The 20268-nt window shown below is 33.5% G+C and overlaps 1 protein-coding gene across 5 annotated transcripts in view; it reads left to right on the top strand.

Moving 5' to 3' along the window:
- LOC148942425 (uncharacterized) overlaps window positions 1-20268 on the top strand; it is a 91979-nt gene that overhangs the window by 12674 nt on the left and 59037 nt on the right. For 3 of the 5 annotated variants that reach the window (XM_089103133.1, XM_089103138.1, XM_089103137.1), the window contains exons 1-2: window positions 6884-6953; window positions 17454-18437. In XM_089103133.1, coding sequence (XP_088959259.1) covers window positions 17632-18437 — 806 coding nt within the window. In that variant the 5' untranslated portion in view covers window positions 6884-6953; window positions 17454-17631. Of the gene's footprint in view, window positions 1-6883; window positions 6954-8104; window positions 8282-17453; window positions 18438-20268 lie in introns of those variants that run through there. The other 2 variants (XM_089103136.1, XM_089103134.1) reach the window with 2 other exon arrangements.

Below are 20268 nucleotides of genomic sequence, written 5' to 3'. Positions count from 1 at the left end.
ACCATAGCGCACCGAGGAGTTCTACCATAACGAAATGTATCATCCCTCATTTTGCACTACAAAACATTAATTTTCACCAAACAAGAGCTAAAACAGAATTGTATGCAAATTCTAATACAGCTGACCGATTTTTCACTGTCTAGACGCCAAAAATGTACGTTCTTTGTCACTTGTTCTGAGAAACGTTGAAAATCACTTTTTTTGTCCAGGTGGCAGTGATGTCCAGTTTTTCCTCTTTTTTTTCTATGGCTAGTGTGCTAGAACGCCGAAAATGGCACTTTTTGGTACTATATCTTAAGTAGAAACGCTGGGAAATACAACAGAGGCAAAATGAACTTTGTATGTAATAGCAAGGGTTTTTATCAATAAATTTTGTCATTTTAGTGACTGAAAATTCTTAACTGAAGGTTTTAAATCCCCTGTATTGCACAATCTTCTTACCAGCCACCTTCATAAGGAAAAATTCAAAATAGCGCTTTGAAAAGGACAACCCAAATTGACACATCTCATTTATTTAATAAAATTATCTTGAAAATAAAAATTTTTTTATCTAAAACTCTCAAAGATTCCCTACCCATAATAAAATACACTTCGGGCTTCTTGTCCAAGAAACTAAGTTGCAAATACCTTTCGAGAAAGTTTAATCGAAGTAGGAAACAAAGCTTATATTCAACGCCCGAATTTAATAGAAACTCATGTTGACTTCTTTATTTTTATCGCCTAGGTTAGATAAAGATCTTATTAAGGTTCTGCATATAATAAAAATAAATAAATATATTGTGTGTATTTATGCTCTATTTCTAATTTCTATTTATGCTAACACAACCATTTTTATGAATGAACTATCAAGAATATTTTTAGAAAACTACTTCTCAATATCACTACATGCGAAAACATCACACATATATTTTTATACAAACTTTCAAAATTTTGAAGATCGCCGCATTTCTTTTGAAGAGAATCCTTATTTTGGGGTCCCTATTTTGTTAAGTATTATTTAATAGCACAATTGCTGTGTAATATCAATCTCAGTGCGCAAATAAACCCTGAAAGGAACACGAGAGGGAAAGGTCAGAGGTTACTAAAAACGTGGAACTATGCTTAACAAAACACGCGGGTATTATAATTTAGATAATTGTGTTTTTTGGTGTTATTCAGGAAGTTTTTCGTTGTAATTTGCTTTTTTTGCCGACACCCGAGTACTTGTAGATGGAAACAAATTCCACAAGTAATACATAGAACATAATACATAATCAGATTACTACATCTAATTACGTTAGAATTTTATGCATTTGGTTCTTAGAGAGGCTATTGGCATAAGAACACCAAAACGCGAGCTCTTTACCACAGGATTTTTATTTTCATTAAACCATGTGATTAGGTACTTAACTTTCTTTAAAATTAGCTCTTAAAAATCCCCAATGATACTCCAATGCCCTGCTATTAGTGGAATGAAACAAAAGGGTACATCAGTGCTACCCAAGTCAAAAAGGGATTTTCATTGTTTTTTTAAGCCAGGGGACTTTAAATCCCTTATTTACGGGTTTTGGTCATTGTTATTCCATTGGCTTGATTTTTTTATCCGACGCCATTTTTTTTTGGCAGAGGGGGGGAGTTCAGGCCTTTTTTAAATTCTCTTTTATATGTTTTCAAAATTTAGAATAATTTAGACTATAATTACAAAAAAAATTCTAAGACCACACTGGCTATTCGTGACGTAGGAAACAAAGAAAAGAGAATATATAATGAATGAAAAATAAAATAAATAGGTGAGAAAGAACGAGGTTGGGTCTGCAGAGTCCTGCGTTCATCTGGGAAATTTTACATTGCAAGGACCCATCAATAGCTGGGGGTACGTTTGCATGAACACAAAATTTCAATAGACAAGTCCCTGAGATTTGAAAATAGAAGTTACAGCTTTGATTCAGCTTTGGCCCTCCATATCTTTGAAATTCTGATCATTTAGTTCTTTTTGAAGAGGCAACTACTATAAATGGCCTACCGCAATCTTTTAAAGGGGCAATTGAGAGGATAAAAAAAATATAAACGGAAATTTTGCTATAAATAGACACAGGAGACATTTCCTTAAGCCCAACTTATTCTAACTTAATATTAAAAGACTCAATCAATATTTTCGCCCAGTCTAATTTAGGCACTTATCTGGAGAACTTTAACTGGAGAACTTCTCTGGACCTACAACAGGACGTAACGTATAATAAAAGACGGACGTAATGTATGAAAACATACAACAAGTAATAATATAAATGGATAAATGAATCTTATAACGAGTAAAGCTAAAATTAAATATACAAATCAAGTTTAAAACGAAAAAAATATTTTGAATGAAACCCAAAATGAACAGAAATTAAATAAACAATCAATGCAAACAAACATACAATAGATACTAATATAAATGAATAAACAAATCTTAAAACGAGTGAAACTTGAATTGAATATGGAAACCAAGCTTGAAACGAACAAAAATCCCTACAAACAAGAGTTTGGGTATCTCCACTTTCTCTCACTGTAAAATTCTATAACTTACTGCGTAATTGGCGCTTTACAGAAAATGAATTATATTACAAATATTTTCTTTTGCGCTTAAGATTAAAAATCAACATTAAAATTACAGTAGAATTTTGAACTGATGAGCATTCAACAATTTATATCATTATACATCAAATATTCAGTTTAATTTATTAGTTTTTTCTAAGATTGTTCAAGGAGAATATAGTTTCACTATAAACAAGAGTTTGGATACTTCCCCTCTCCAAAATTGTAAAAACCTAAAGCCTACTGCGTCATTGGCGCTTCACTGAAAACAAATTATATTGCAAATATTTTCTTTTCTAGTCTTACAGCATTGAAAATGAAAATAAATTACAGTAAAATAAAATCTTGAAGTAATGGATCTTTTAACAATTAATATCATTATATCAAATATTCAGTTTGATTTTGTTTATACTTTCCAAGACTGTTCAAGACACATATAGTCTTCAGTAAAGCGCCAATGACATTGTAAATATTCTCAAACAAAACGATTAACTCAAAACTTAGATTGGATGTGTTTTGGGAAATGATGGCCGGGAGGGGTAATTCTTGCCCTCTAATCAATTTTGAATATAGCCCTTGAAATTTTCAATCGAATAAGCCCTTTTCGAATTTTTTGCGACAGAAAACGGCCATCTCAAAATTTCTATCAGAAACACCCGGGAGAATAAGACGTTGGGAGGGGGATATCTGCCCTTCAGTGACTTTGACATTTAAAAACGGCACTAGAACTTCTTATTACTAACCCAATAAGCCCTCTCCGAAGCCTATATGACCACGCTTTGCATAAACAACTTATATTCTTACATGGCATAATTTACAGCCCTTGCCCTGAGGCCTCTGGGGGGGGATAGCAGTTCTGAAAGACTTGATTTCTTGATATTTAAAGTCCGTTGAAGAAAAAGGCAATCTCAAAATTTTTACAGACTGGGTTTGGGGAAATGGTGGGTGTGGGAAGGGGATTGTTGCCCTCCAAACACTTTTGACTGTTAAATTGGACCCTACCTACTTTAATTTCCAATCGAATGCGCGCTTTTCGAAGTTTCTAGTACAATTTCTTCTATACGAAGTGTCCTGGTAAAAAAAAAGCAATAATACCTTGTGCCCATAACGCTCATAACTTAAGCTGCACTATTGCGCTGCCTAAGACGAGGCAAGACTTAGGTGCCGGATAGGTTACTCCTACTAACCCTTAGATTATATTGTATTAATTAATATTTTCTTAGTTGCTTCTACATATAAACTGCACCCTCTATTTTAGCAAAAATACAATATCCAAAACTACAAAATGATCATAACCGTTTGATTATTTGTTTAAAACTGCATCTGGTTTAAGGGGTTTTAGCCGCCCCCCTCCCTAATGTTTGTCCATCTCTTGAAAAATTAATAACTCGTAAAGAAAATTGAGGGTCAGCTGTAACGTAAATAAAGGGAGGCGTTATTTTAAAATGCGTGGTTGGAAACCTATTCCTAAATTTCAGCTAGAATTGACATTCCCGTTTCTTCATGTGACTTGAGTCTACATCTTCTCCAAATAGAAAACTAGACAATCGAGACCGAAATTGATAGTGCTACTGTTATTTTTAGTTGCATATCGTAATAATATAATTGTTGATGGTCTAGTGGCACAAGAAGAAAGCTGATTTCTCACTGTTCGTTGTGAAAATGAATACAATTAATTTGGTTGGTTTCTTAGGATTTTGATACAATTAATTTTCGTGTTTCTAGAAGTTATCATAAAAACTGGAGACAAAGAACGGTTCGATTTTCAGGCAGAATATAAAATTTATGAGGAGTTGAAAAAATCAAATCTCTAAAACAAATTCCACAAAACAAGTTTTTTAAGAAAAGTAAATAACTCCATTAAACCAAAATGAGCAAAAATAGAATCTAATAATCTACTAAGCGTAATACTACCACAAATCAACAGAAAACTCTTTATTGTTTTCACCTCTTGGATATACAATATGGAAATTTCATTCAAGAAATTATGAAAAAATTGTAAGTAAGTAACAAACTTATTCTTGAAGTCAGCTCTTGGATAAACAATGCAGAAATTTCAGTCAAGAAATTATGAAAAAGTTGTAATTAAGTAACAAATTCTTTCTTGAATTCCCCTCCTGAATACACAATACAGACATTTCATTCAGAAAATTATGTCAAAATTCTAAGTAAGTAACAAACTATTTCTTGAATTCCCTGTTTGGTTGCATAATACATAAATTATGACACTTAGATTTTGTCAATTTTATCCCATTTATTCGAGAAAGGGATGATGATATAGAATTTAATCAATCTGATACTTAGATTTTGTCAACTTTAACCAATATACCCGACAAATGATGTAGCCTGAGCGGGTGTTTGCTTGTCTCAGTGCCTGTCTTTGTCGGTTTGTATGTCTGACTCTATATATTTTCCGTGAAACTATTGCAGTTTCCATGAGAATGGATGAATTTTTATCCAACATCAAAATCAAATTTAATTTTCGTTGAATACTTTTCATTTAAACTTAAAACAAGTTGAATGATACTTCCCGTGAAAGTATTGCAGTTTCTATAAAAATGAACAAATTTCAAAATCAAATGAATTTGCATTTAATATTTTGCATATAAACTTAAAATACGCTAAAATATGGTTCTCTTGAAACTATTGCAGTTTCTATAAAAATGAATGAATTTTTATCCAGCATCAAAATCAAAATGAAATTGCATTTACTACTTTTCGTTTAAACTTTAAAAACCATGAAAGATGCGTCCCATGAAACTATTGCAAATTCTATAAGAATAAAGGAATTTTTATCCAACATCAAAATCAAAACAAATTTGAATTTAATAATTTTCATTTAAACTCAATACACCTTAAAAGATTCTTCCCGTGAAACTATTGCAGTTTCTATAAAAATGAACGAATTTCAAAATCAAAATGAATTCGTATTTAATACTTTGCATACAAACTTAAAATACGCTAAAAGATGGTTCTCGTGAAACTGTTGCAGTTTCTATAAAAATGATTGAATTTTCATCCAGCATCAAAATCAAAATGAAATTGCATTTACTACTTTTCGTTTAAACTTAAAAAACCCTGAAAGATGTGTCCCATGAAACTATTGCAAATTCTATAGGAATAAAGGAATTTTTTATCCAACATCAAAATCAAAACGAAATTGAATTTAATAATTTTCATTTAAACTCAATACACCCTAAAAGATGATTCCCGCGAAACAATTGCAGTTTCTTTAAAAATGAACGAATTTTTATCCAACAGCGAAATCAAAATGAATTAGCATTTGATACTCTTCATTTAAACTTAAAATACGTTGAAAGATGTTTTCTGTGAAACCATTGCAGTTTCTATAAGAATGGATGGATTTTTATCCAACATCAAAATCAAATTCAATTTTCAATGAATACTTTTCATTTAAACTTAAAACACGCTGAAAGATACTTCCCGTGAAACTATTGCAGTTTCTATAAAAATGACTGAGTTTTTATCCAACATCAAAATCAAATCCAAATGAAGCTTCCGAACCATTGCCTATAATAGTATTTCGCTTTGAACTTACTGATTTTATGCTCAAATATGAAAAATGTCGCGTGGCAACCTGCCTTCAGAAAATAAAAAATTGTGTACAAACTTTTTCGATAATTTTAAGTTGATTCCCTTTCTCGTAGCCTTTATGCTTGATAGATTTTTTGTTGTATTTAGGCCAAAATGATTGTTTTGCTGCACAAACAAATTGTAAACGACACTTTGTCGCTGCATGATATCTTCTAATGCTTAATCTGTTAATGCTTAACATGATATCTTCTAATGCTTAATCATGATATGTTCTCAGCTCGAAAAAGAGTCAAAAAGAACTTGGGCATGCACGGAAAAATTTCATTTCCAGCAGCGTCTTTAAATAGAGACAAGGCTAATTAACAAACGTAGCAGCTGTTATGAGAGTCTTGGAAAATTTTCTGAGAAACCTAACCTAACCAGTCCTGATTTTAAATAGTTTGCGTTTCAAAGCAAGTATCAAGAAAAAGCTTAAAGAAAAGTAGAGATTTTTTTGCGCTAGGGTTGACGTGAAATCGCAAAAATGAGAGCAATAGTAGCAATAATATCTAACATAATAGAAATCAGATTTATAATGAGTGGACCCTAATTTTTTTTTTTCCTGGAAGTCATGGAAAATAACAAAAGTTTTGTTTACTACAAATCATGACTTTTTACTAGATTTCGGGAAATTTATTAGATCCTCTAAAATAACTAGATTTTTTTTTTTTTTTTACTAGATCTAGTACAATCCTACTGACGGTGGCAACCGTGCCGGTGTCAAAAGAAGAAAAGATGATTTTATACTTCCTGATACTGATTTCTCACTAGGCCTATCCACTGTTAAAATAAATACAATCAATTTGGTATATTTCTTTGAATTTTAATACAAATAGTTTTTTTGTTTCTAGAATTTATCAGGATGCAATTATGGGTATATATTAGCACATTAAGGGGTGGGGGTATATAGGCTACTCTGTTAGTAGGCTATAGGTTCTAAGAAATTCATGAATTTCTTAGAGAAAAAAAAACAGGGAAAGAAGCGAAGATACAGGTTCTCCGCCTGAAAAATATACAAATAAAGTAAACATACCACTCATAATGTCTTGGAATTATTTAGCTCTAATCCAAGAAGCTATGATAGACCAGGATGAAGTTATCTCCTCGCTCCCATCTCCAGGTTTATCTCCCTGACCTATAGGTTCTAAGAAATTCATGAATTTCTTAGAAAAAACAGGGAAAGAAGTGAAGATACAGGTTCTCTGCCTGAAAAATATGTTAACTAGGATTATTCTGCATTTTTTGAAGCAAGAATTGTTTTCTTAACATGTTTCCTTATGTAGAGAACCGGTAAATTTTTACCAAATCATATTATGGTGGTGATATTTTTGGTGATTGCTTATTAATAAAGATTTCATGGGTATGATAGAACTTGCTGGCACTGTAAGGTTTTTGTGAACTGCCAAAATAACTTCAGCCCCTGCCTTTTATCACTGATTTGTCTGCCCCGCCCCCCCCCCCCCTAGAGAAGAAGCTGGGCTATGTTCTAGTCCGTATTTTCTCAAACTTTTTAGCTGGGTCTCAGACTCAAGATGCTTTGAAGAAACCCATTTTTGGGATGATTCAACACACTGCTGTAGATGTATAGTGTAGTTTTAATTGCAGATTTGATATTTAAAGTGTTGTTTTTTGTTGTTTCTAAACAATTATATAGTCATCATATTTATTTTATTTCATTAGCATTAACCAAACTAGCAGTATATAAAAGAGTGGGTATGACTCAGAAGTACCTTGGCAGTTTTACCCAAGGACTGTTGAAGGTCATGTCACCCCTAGTGGGAAAACTTTTTTTTTTACTTTTGGACAATTTCAAACAAAATGGATAGGCCTATCTCAAAACAAGATAAGATGTATTAATGGGTTGAGTAGGATGGGGTAGCTAGGAAGGGTGTGGGAGGGGACTAGTTGCATTCCAATAACTTTGGTTTCTGGAGTTTCAATGAATACCACTTCCATACAAAGGGACCATTGAAAACAGAATAATGAATAATAATCTGGATTCAGATTGCTTGTTACTTAACCAAAGCATTTGTCATGGCAGTATCAAGAGCTTTAACCTAATAAAGAGCAAGCCATGGCCATTGTTGACAACCATTGTTTGAAAAAATTATCATTTGCTCCTGATTTAGGAATGGTAAATAAAATTTTAACTATTCTTAATAATAAGACGTTTTTTTACAAGCAAATTTACAGGAGTTTCTAAAAATCCCTCAAAAGTGGCTTTATATCAAATTGAGAAGCATGCCATCAGAATTGCCATTGTTGGCAAAGAACTGGCATGTTGAAGTCCTCACTTGAAACAACAAGGGATATCATTTTTTAGGGGGGGGGGGATTTACACTGTTCTTTTCTTTTTTCCTTCTACTTTTTTGCCCCTTGCAGGGTACTGTAAAATCATTCAGAGATGTATAAGAGATAAAGTAAAAAAGAAATTTTGTATTTAATTGGTTTTTATAGGTTTGAATCTGAAGTGGCATAGAAAGTGCCATATGACACCTAAGAAGCCCACTTTCATTGCCCTGTCCTCAGAAAATAGCAAACCACAGCCCATGGTAAACAAGAGTTTTAAAACAAAAGTGAACAAAATATCTAGCAAGAAAAACATTTGTTTGAAGCTGACTAAAAGTTTATAAATTTTATTATAATTGAAGTTTGTTGCAGGAACAATTTTGGGGTATGAAATAAAGCTTAAATTCCATATAAAACAGTGTTGGATTGAAATGAAAACTTAAATCTTAAATTGACAATTTACAGTCCCTAACCTTGAACAACAAATGTCATTACTTTTTTGGGATGTACCAATGATGTTTCTTTTTTGCCCCCCCCCCCACCCCTCCAGAGGTGACTGGATTAAACCAGTGGCTGTAGAATATTAACACAGGGCTTATTTGAATGGAAATCACAAAATCTAGAGCCCACATCATGGTGCACCAAGGAGTTCTACCATAACAAACGTGTATCTTTCCCCATTTTGTACCACAAAACATTAATTTTCACCAAACAGCTAAAACAGAATGGTATGCATATTCTATGACAGGCAATCAATTTTTCACTGTCTAAAAACCAAAATGTAGGTTCTGTTTTGAGAAACATTGAAATTAGAAATAAAAAACAGCAACACTTTAAGAAATTTGGAATTAAATTTCTTGTGAATTATTTGTCTCAATTTATCAGTAGTTGTACCAAACCAATTGTGCTCATAATCCTCCTCAGGACCATACTGTGGTGTTTCTTTTGTGGATGGTAAAGTTCCCCCCCCCCCCCAGTAGAGTGCAGACAATCTGTTATTATAGTACTATCCTTTCTTGCTTAGCTTAAAGCTTATTCCAATAGGCAATGCAAAGAACCCCCCCTTAAAAGAAAGTCCCCCCAGATCCCACCCCAAATACTAGTGAAATTGATCCATTTATCCCCCATCTTGGCTGGTCAAGCTCACTATCACAAAGCTCACATGATAGCTCTAATTCTGAGAATAGGACAATGACCAGTGTTGGGGCTAATGTTGCTATAGATGATAATGGGTTTCAAGAGGTCCTTTCTAGGAGCTCCAAAAAAAGGAAAAAATCTCCCCAATCAAAATTATTTTCCCTCCCCCTGCCCAAGATTCTCCTTTCCAAAACTTAAGAATTTACCTCAAAATTTATCCTAATACTCCCTTTGAAATAACAAAGATTACTACAATATGGGTTGTAATTTTCAAATTGGTAAAATCAATGTTCTCTCTTAACATTCACCATGATGGATCTTTGCTATTTTTTATTCACAAACGGGTTACAATAAATAAATAAACAAAAAGCACAATCCAATGCATTACTGCATGCCGGACAAAACCCGAAAAAAAAAGAAAAACACTTTAAAAAATATATATAATATTTTCTATTACTATCATTTATTTCCTCGGACCCTAATATAACACAAAAAGGGTCCAACCCAAACAAAAATAATTATCTTCTCTCGCCTCCCTCTCCCCCCCCCCTCCCACAGAAAAGGGGGAACTTGAGAATCATCCACGCAAACAACGCAACACAACTCACAACAATCACAAAAAGAGAGGAGAAAAAAATAAATAAAAAAAGGGAAATAAATCACTCATCCATTCAAAACCCAAACAATCATCTCACCAACAACATTCAACCAATCATTCTCTACACACAACCACTAAAATCTTTCATATTGATAAAAACAGCTTACTCTGAGGGACTTTCGAAATTCATCCAGATCTGTCTTATTTTTTACCTCCTCGGGAAGTTTGTTCCAGACAGCCGGGCCATAAAAACGGATAGAAAATGTAGACCTTGTTGTTACAGGGAACGGGGTTCGTATTGAATGGGCATTTCTTGTCTCATACCTATGTTTAGCTTCGGTAAATGCAATCGAGAAACATGCAGGTAGCAAGTTATTAAAACTTTTAAACATGAATAATGCCGTGTAAAACTTAACTATGTCAAAAAGTGGCATAATCTTAATACCGTCGTATTGCCTTCAAACCAAGTCAGAACCTTGAATTCCAGATTAAACACAAACAGCATTATTTTGTAGAACCCTCAGTGGCAGTAGATAAGTAATAAATGTTGCTGACCAAACACTTACACAATATAACAAATACGGATGAACCAGCGAGAAATACAGCATTCTTAAAATTTTAGGAGGAAAAAAATGTTTCAGTTTCCGCAGCATTCCAACGTTCCTGGCAATTTTTGTACACAGTGATTCAATATGAGGTTTAAACATAAGACACTCGTCAACTTGGACACCAAGATATTGGACATAACTATGTCTCTAGAGATATCCACTTTCTAGTTGAATACCATGGATCCAAGGATAATAATTAGCACTTCTTCCATATAGAATAAATTTACTTTTACTGTGATTCAAACATTATTTATTTACACGCATCCATCTTTCAATACAACTCATTCCTGTATTTAAAAGCAGAAATAAGTATACCTCAGTCAAAGCTGCCACAGAATACTGTGTGTCATCAGCGAAACTAGATAATATCATCTTTGACCTTCTCGCTGCAGGTTCCACATGACTAAATATCCTTTTAAGACACGCATTCAAATCATTAATATAGATTAAAAACAACAAGGGTCCAAGCACAGAACCCTGTGGTACTCCACATCTCACATTCATATAATCAGAATGAACACTTCCAACCCCAACACACTGTTTCCTTCCACTCAAAAAAGACAAAATCAAACTATGAAAATTACCACGAATACCGGTATGTTCTAATTTTGATAATAACACACTATGGTCGACAGAGTCGAATGCTTTCATAATATCCAGAAATATAGACACAACTTTCAACCCCGCATCCAACGAATCATTGACAAATGTTGTTAAAAAAAGCAAAGCTTGCTCTGTTGACATCCCATGACATTAGCTGTCCAAGATCAGAAATCAGCAGATATAATAATTAATCTAAAATCTCTTCTGAATATCCCAATTAGTTCATCTAAATGGACCCTGAAACAATCCCCAACAAATATAGTAGTATATGATGTTCCCCCAGAAATACCTATTCAGGAGTTAAAAGAAGGGTTCTCAGATAGGGCTGGCAACACAATCCCTGTTGAAGATGTCCCCCAACTTGATAAACCCAACTCTAATGGCGTAAAAACAAGTAGATCTTTGTTATTTACACTGAAGGAAAAAATTATTATCCCAGAAAAGTTATTCCTATTTGGGCAAATCAAACTGCACAAGGAATACAAGCCAAATCTTATCCAGTGTCAGAAGTGTCTCAAACTGGGACACACAACAAACAAATGCAATGAAATTCTCCTAGCCTGTAGTAATTGTAAAGGATCCCATCCTGAAGAGTTGACAACTTGCAACAACACTCAGTCTACATGTATCAATTGTAAAGGCCCACATGAATCTACCAATAAATCACTATGCCCTGCATATAAGAAAAGAGCACTAACACTCCAAATAGCAACAAAGAAGGCCATTCCATACTTTTTTGTAGCTATGGTAGCAAATGCTGCCCAACCACACCAAATAAAGCCCATAATGAGATCAACCAAAACTCCCAAGTCAACACAATGCATCAAGTACCCCTTACAAAACACCATCCTCTAAGCTCCCTAGCGCACATCCCTGTCAGAAAGAATCACCAAGCCAAAAAGCTTCCTAGTCCAGTGAGATGAGGTTGGCCTGCCCCCCCCCCTCCCAAGAAGAAACAAACCAGAAACACTACCAGGAATTAATCCCTTAACTGACAAACTGGATGCACAACCAAACATGCATACCCCAAATACATGCTTATTCATTCTAAACTGTAATGAGGTCATGTAATTCAGGCCATGAATATACAACAACTAAAGAAAACAAAAATCATTGCGGAATCTACATCCCTGATGATCTACATCAGGCAAAAATATACATCCCTGATGATATGCTTGTTCAAGCAAAAAAAGATCTTGCTTTACTATTAACAAAGCTGAACATTAATGTACAGTCAAATGAAAAATAAATCAACAACACAGCACATATCAATACTCCAGTGGAATGTAAGATCACTTTCAGAAAATAAGTTGAATGAACTAATATCTTTTATGGATAATAAATCCATTGATATTTCTTGCCTCCAGGAAACTCATTTAACCCAAAATCAACAAATAATGTCTCTGGGATTTACTATCCTGAGAAAGGATAGGTCATTAGAGAGAAAAGGAGGTGGTGTAACTTTAATAATAAATAGTAATATCAAATTTTGTTGAATTAACTTTCCTGATTTTTAAATGATTTTGATACAATTGGTATCAGTGTTTGGCTGAATTATTAAAAAAATTACGTAATAAGCTTATATAACGCTAATGGCCAAACCACAGATGCCATGGATTTCTTCAGTTATATAAGTAATCCTAATATGTTGAAATACCTCATTATTTGTGGAGACATTAATGCCCACAACCTTTCGTGAGGGACTAAACCAGAAAATAAAGCTAGTAATTCATTGAGCGTATGACTTCAAATAATATTGAATTAGCTGTTGCTACCCCTCCAAACCTGAATACATATTTCAACCCCAAAAGTACATATTTCAACCCCGAAACATGTTTCACCATACTTAAAAAAATTACAAGCAGAATCTAATCTAAAAAGGACTAATAAATGCTAAATATAACTACTGGAATAATTTTGTAAATAATCTCTCCAGAGAAACACATAAGCCAATTATACATAAAGTCATAAGCCACATCTGTGGGAAAAAGACTTCCCCCAACCCATTCCTATATGAGCTTATTCATAATGATACCCATTATAACAATGGATAACAATAGATACGACAATGGAAAAAAGGATACATCAGTGCTACCCAAGCCAAAAAGGGATTTTCATTCTTTTTTTAAGCCAGGGGACTGTAAATCCCTTATTTACAGCTTTTGGTCATTGTCATTCCATTGGTTTTTTTTTATCCGACGCCATTTTTTTTTGGCAGAGGGGGGGAGTTCAGGCCTTTTTTAAATTCTCTTTTATATGTTTTCAAAATTTAGACTAATTTAGATTATAGTTACTAAAAACATTCTAAGACCACACTGGCTATTCATGGCGTAGGAAACAAAGAAAAGAGAATATATAATGAATGAAAAATAAAATAAATAGGTGAGAAAGAACGAGGCTGGGTCTGCAGTGTCCCGTGTTCATCTGGGAAATTTTACACTGGAAGGACCCATCAATAGCTGGGGGATAAAATGCATGAACACCAAATTTCAATAGACAAGTCCCTGAGATTTGAAAATAGAAGTTACAGCTTTGATTCAGCTTTGGCCCTCCATATCTTTGAAATTCTGATCATTTAGTTCTTTTTGAAGAGGCAACTTTAATATCTACTATAAATGGCCTACCGTAATCTTTTAAAGGGGCAATTGAGATGATAAAAAAATATAAACGGAAATTTTGCTATAAATAGAGACATAGGAGACATTTCCTTAAGCCCAACTTATTCTAACTTAATATTAAAAGACTCAATCAATATTTTCGCCCAGTTTAATTTTGGCACTTCTCTGGGGCTACAATAGGATGTAATGTATAATAAAAGACGGACATAATGTATGAAAACATACAACAAGTAATAATATAAATGGATAAATGAATCTTATACTGAGTAAAGCTTAAATTGTATATACAAATCAAGTTTAAAACGAAAAAAAAATATTTTGAATGAAACCCAAAATGAACAGAAATTAAATAAACAATCAATGCGAACAAACATACAATAGATACTAATATAAATGAATTAATAAATCTTAAAATGAGTGAAACTTAAGTTGAATATGCAAACCAAGCTTGAAACGAACAAAAATCACTACAAACAAGAGTTTGGGTATCTCCACTTTCTCTCACTGTAAAATTCTAAAACCTACTGCGTAATTGGCGCTTTACTGAAAACAAAATATATTACAAATATTTTCTTTTGCACATAAGATTGAAAATCAACATTTAAATTACAGCAAAACTTTGAACTGATGAGCATTCAGCAATTAATATCATTATACATCAGCTATTCAGTTTAACTTATTAGTTCTTTCCAAGATTCGTCAAGAAGAATATAGTTTCACTACAAACAAGAGTTTGGATAGTGCCCCTCTCCTTAATTGTAAAAACCTAAAGCCTACTGCGTCATTGGCGCTTCACTAAAACAAATTATATTGCAAATATTTTTTTTTCCAGTTCTTACAGTATTGAAAATGAAAATAAAATTAGGCTACAGTAAAATAAAATCTTGAACTAATGGATCTTTCAACAATTAATATCATTATATATCAAATATTCAATTTGATTTTGTTTATACTTTCCAAGACTGTTCAAGATACATATAGTTTTCAGTAAAGTGCCAATGACGTAGTAGATTATCTCAAACAAAACGGTTTTCTCAAAATTTAGATTGGATGTGTTTTGGGAAATGATGGCCGTGAGAGGTAATTATTGCCCTCTAATCAATTTTGACTATAGCCCTTGCAATTTTCAATCGAATAAGCCCTTTTCGAAATTTCTGTGACAGCAAACGGCCATCTCAAAATTTCTATCAGAAACACTCAGGAAAATAAGACGTTTGGTAGGTAAGGGGGGGGGGGATCTGCCCTCCAGTGACTTTGACTCTTGAAAATGGCACTAGAACTTCTGATTACTAATCCAATAAGCCCTCTCCAAAGCCTATATGACCACGCTTTGCATAAACAGCTTATATTCCCACATGGCCTAATTTACAACTCTTGTCCTTAGGGCTATGGGGGGGGGGATTGCAGTCCTGAAAGATATAATTTCTGGATATTTTAAGTACGTAGAAGAAAATGGCGATCTCCAAATTTTTACAGAATGTGTTTGGGGAAGTGCTGGGTGTGGGAGGGGGATTGGTTGCCCTCCAATCACTTTCGACTGTTAAAAAAGGACACTACCTCCTTTAATTTCCAATCGAATGCGCCCTTTTCGAAGTTTCTAGTACAATTTCTTCTATACGAAGTGCCCTGGTCTAAAAAAAGAAAGAAATAATACATTGTGCCCACAACGCTCTTCACTTAGGCTGTGCTATTGCGCTGCCTAAGACCCTGCAAGACTTCATGATCCTTTTCAACCTCTACCTTTGAGTTATTCTGCTTCTCCTGCTTCTTTATTTTTGCTTCTTTATTTTTATTGCCTAAGTAAGATAAAGATCTTATTAAGGTTTTGTATATAATACAAATAAATACTTATATAGTATATATAGTGTATATATATATATATATATATATATATATATATATATATATTTATCGCCTAAGTAAGATAAACATCTTATTAAGGTTTTGTATATAATACAAATAATATATATATATATATATATATATATATATATATATATATATATATATATATATATATATATATATATATATATATATATATATATGTATATATATATATATTTATATATATATACTAGCTCTTTACGCTAAAGTTTTTTATTGTTTAAAAAACTAGAGTTGTGGGAAAGTCAAACTTTAGCTTAAAGAGCGAGGCGTTGAGGAGGGGACAGCCCCTTTCATATACGGAATAATTTCTGTTTGTTTTAAGTTTTAACGTTGGTCCTTACTTTCAGTTAAAAAAACTTTTTTTTTAATTAATTTTTGAACGTTTTTGAATAAATGCTGGTTTTGATTTTGGCTCACCGTACATGAATAATCAACACCAAATTTGCATATTAATTTTACTTTTATTTGGTTAAATGGCTTTCTCGAACATTGTTTAATTTATTTACAAACATTTTTATTAGTAATAAATATACGTAACTTACGAATTAACTTAGGTAACGAATTTCTATATTCATATATTTTTAATACGTATATTAGGGGGTTTGCCCCCTAGTCAATACCTCGCTCTTTATGCTAAAGTTCGAATTTTGTTCCAATTCTATAAAAATGACCCTTCAATCACAAAGGCCATTAATTAGTATAAATAGCTCTTATAAAAGTACTAAAAAATATTTGGCTTAAAGAGCAAGGTATTGATTAGGGGGCAAACCCAATCATATACGTAATATTTTCTGTTTGTTTTAAATCTTGATGTTGCTCCTTACTTTCAGTTGAAAAAACTTGTTTTTTTATATAATTTCTGATGTTTTTTTTAAGTAATGCTGGGAGATCCGGCGCCCCCTTCATAGCACTGTCCCTTCCCACATGAAAAATTCCTCCATGTAAAGATCCTCCCACATAATCCCCGACCCATCCCCCCCCCACTACCAGAAAAATCCTCCTGAAAACGTCTGTAAACTTCCCAATAACCAAATCTGTATTCTAACATTGGGTAAAGTCCATAACTTTCAGCCCTCCCCCCGGGGAATTTGGGGGATTAAGTCATCCTAAAAGACATAGTTATCATATTTTCGACCATGCTGAACAAAATGGCTATCTCAAAATTTTAATCGGGTGATTTTGGGGAAAAAATGAGCGTGGGAGGGGGCCTTGGTGCCCTCCCTTTTTTTATTCTCTTAAAAAGGGCACTAGAACTTTTAATTTCCGTTCCAATGAGCCCTCCCACGATATTCTAGAACAAATGGGTCGATACGATCACCCCTGGGGAAAAAAAAATAAACACGCATCCGGGATCTTTCTTCTGGCAAAAAATACAAAATTCCACATTTTTGGAGTTAGGAGCTTGAAATTTCTAGTAAAATCTAGTAAGGATTTTCTAGGCAGGAGTTTGTGCCAAAACTAGGAAATTCGCCAAAAAAGAAAAACTGAAATTTTCGGGAAATTAGTTTGGGATTATTTTGTTTGTGACCACTTTTAAATGTCATTCATTAAGTTTCTTTTCAGTGAGATAATCTTTACACTTCGGTGATGAGAAGAGAAATTGTAAATCTTGTTTAAAGACTAAAAGCGACCACCAAGGAATTCAGTTTAATCCGGAACTGATTTGAGAATTAAAGCAAAAATATCAACTTTTCCAAATACTTTTTTTTGTTCTGTAAATTGCTGTGCATAATCATTTAATATGGACTCAAACGACGCTTTTATTCACGGGACGCTTTTATTATTGCTATATATTATTTTATATATTCTATATATTGCTTCATTATTTTGTATATTGCTATATGCAATATCGAAACTCTTTTCTGCGATCTTTCCTGAATGCTCTGATCTTTCCTGCTGCCCGCCGATAAAGCTTCCTGCAGAACAACATGAAAGACCTTTTTTAAAGGCGGCAGAGTTATGTCTGTTGGAGTACATTGGCAAAAGTAGTCTCTGGGATATTGACAGACTCGTTTTGCTTCCAAATCCAATTGGAAAAATTGGAAGTCAAGAGCAAAGTGGGTTCGAAGCAGAATACAAAGTTTACTCTGAATTGGAACAATTAAAACATAATATTTATGTGTTTTACAGTCTTCAAGATAAAAATGAAGAGTTGAGCGATTTTTTGCTAATAACCAAATCGTCAATCATTATTTTAGAGGTTAAAGCTTTTGCACTGAAAGACAACCCATCAGAAAAAGATTACGAAATAATGGAAAAGACCATCTTAAAGGAAGGAATACCTTTGACCCAAAAGGAACGTGTGACTGGGAAGATCCGAAAATTTCTAGCTGACCACTGGTGGTGTGATTCTCTTTCCATTCATTTTTTCTATCTTTATGTGAACTCTATTCGCCCGAAGCCAACTGACTGCAACTTTGAATTGTTTAATTCAAATATTTTATTTAAAGATGCATTATTTCAAGACAATTATTTAGAAAAAATCAATGAATTGTGCGTGGAAGGGATGGAAAAGAGTAGATATGCAATCAGGACACTATTAGCAAGGTTAGTGATCTTTATTCTTATCGGTTTAATTTTCAAAATGAAAGTTCTATGTTAGTGAATATTTAGGAGAATATTGAATATCTTGTTCAAACTCATTGAACATCTGTTGAACCTAGAAATTCTTCATAGATAGTGTCTGAGACAAAAAGTAATCACCGAGCTTCTTTGTTTCTGGGTAGTTACTAAAATCAAGGCCAGGGGTAGATGTCTCATAACATCGAGACCCAAATATATAGAAAACCTGGATAATACCTTTTCATGCCCAGTACCGTGCGAAATCCAATAAATAAAACAGGCCTAAGGGCAAACAATCTTATCTCCCTTTCTAGTAGCTAAGGAGTTCAATGTGCTTGTTTGAAACTGTCTAAACTAAACCATTTTTCAGTTTAAAGATTTTTGACAGTGTCATAAGGGGTGGGCCTCTAGAGAGTATTTTCTAGCTTTCTCAATTCCCACTCTTTATGCTACGGTCTTAAAGTTCTTCTAAAAAATTCAAATGTAACAGTCTATGTTTTTGAGCAGTCTTTCATAAAGAATGGTGATAAAAATTTAACCTCAGTACGAAAAGGAGTTAGGTTTGAGGAAGGGACAGCCCTTGTCATAGGCAGAATGGTCTGCGTGTAACTGAACCCTCGTGTAACTAACTCCAAGCAACTGAACCCCCGTACAACTAAACCCCTTGTAACCTAACCCCCGTGCAACTGAACCTTATTTAACTGAACCCTCGTGCAACTGAACTTTATTCAACTGAACCTTCGTACAAATCTACCCCCATGAAACCCAACACGAATAAACAAAGCCCTTTTGTAACTGAATCCTCTTACAACAGAACTCTTGTGTAACTGAACCCCCGTTCTTAGTTTTTCGTATTCTACAAATATGAGGTAATATCCTGGGGTAAAAGACAAATTAGAATCTTCACATTTTCTTCTTTGTTGTAATTGTTTGATTTTAAAGTCGTGAAATAAATGTCTGTCAAGATCATTCACAAAAAAACTGTGTTGTTGGCACAAAACAAAAGAGAAATTTGGATGTTGCAAACTGTTAGACCCGGATTTATGTCCTTTTTTATGTCTGTCAATTGGGGCTCTCTTGGCCTTATCCCTGCCTACATACTTTGATGGTTTCTTATAACATTTCTTTATTTGTGTTATTTTTTTTTTATGTAGCTTTTTTTATAGTGTTTGGTTTGAAAAAAGCCTGTTTTGATGGATATCCGAGACAGAAGCTGTTTCCCTTTTGGATGAATCTCTTTCTTGAATTTTTTTCTTTTAGATGAATCAGACCTTTCCTTAATGTCGAATAATAAATATCTATTGTGAAAATACCTGAACTTTCTGAATTTATATTACACAGAGTTCTCAGGATTTCAGGCGGATTTTAGGACTTGTATTCTGATTTCGAGCTGCTGTGACAATAGCTGCCAGACATAGTCTAAAATTTTCAAGTGGATGAACAAAAAATGAGCAATGACATGGTCTTTGGAAAATTTAAATACCAAAGAACTGATTTTTTTCCTGAGTTGGTCATCTTTGTCAAAGTCCCTTAGGTTTAATCTATTCACACTGACAGTTAACTGGTAATCGGAAAAATCAACTTTTGGTCAATTTCGGGGTGTCAAGTGCCACTGAAGCCAACATTCATTTTAAACTATTTGTTTAATACATTTCGCACGCTTTTTTTCAATTATAAAAAAAAAAAGTTTTCGAAAGATAAGTAAAGAACCATATTAAACTTAGAATGTACTTTAGCGTGCTAAATGAACACTGCAGATGCCGTCGTAGCAATGCGAATGGATAATACAATCATCTTTCGTATCGATGCTTGAGTT

This window comes from Artemia sp. Qi Xiang Cuo, chromosome 17 (assembly GCF_049724085.1).
Source record: "Artemia sp. Qi Xiang Cuo chromosome 17, ASM4972408v1, whole genome shotgun sequence".
NCBI lineage: Eukaryota > Metazoa > Arthropoda > Branchiopoda > Anostraca > Artemiidae > Artemia > Artemia sp. Qi Xiang Cuo.
This window is presented reverse-complemented; position numbering and strand designations above follow the sequence as displayed.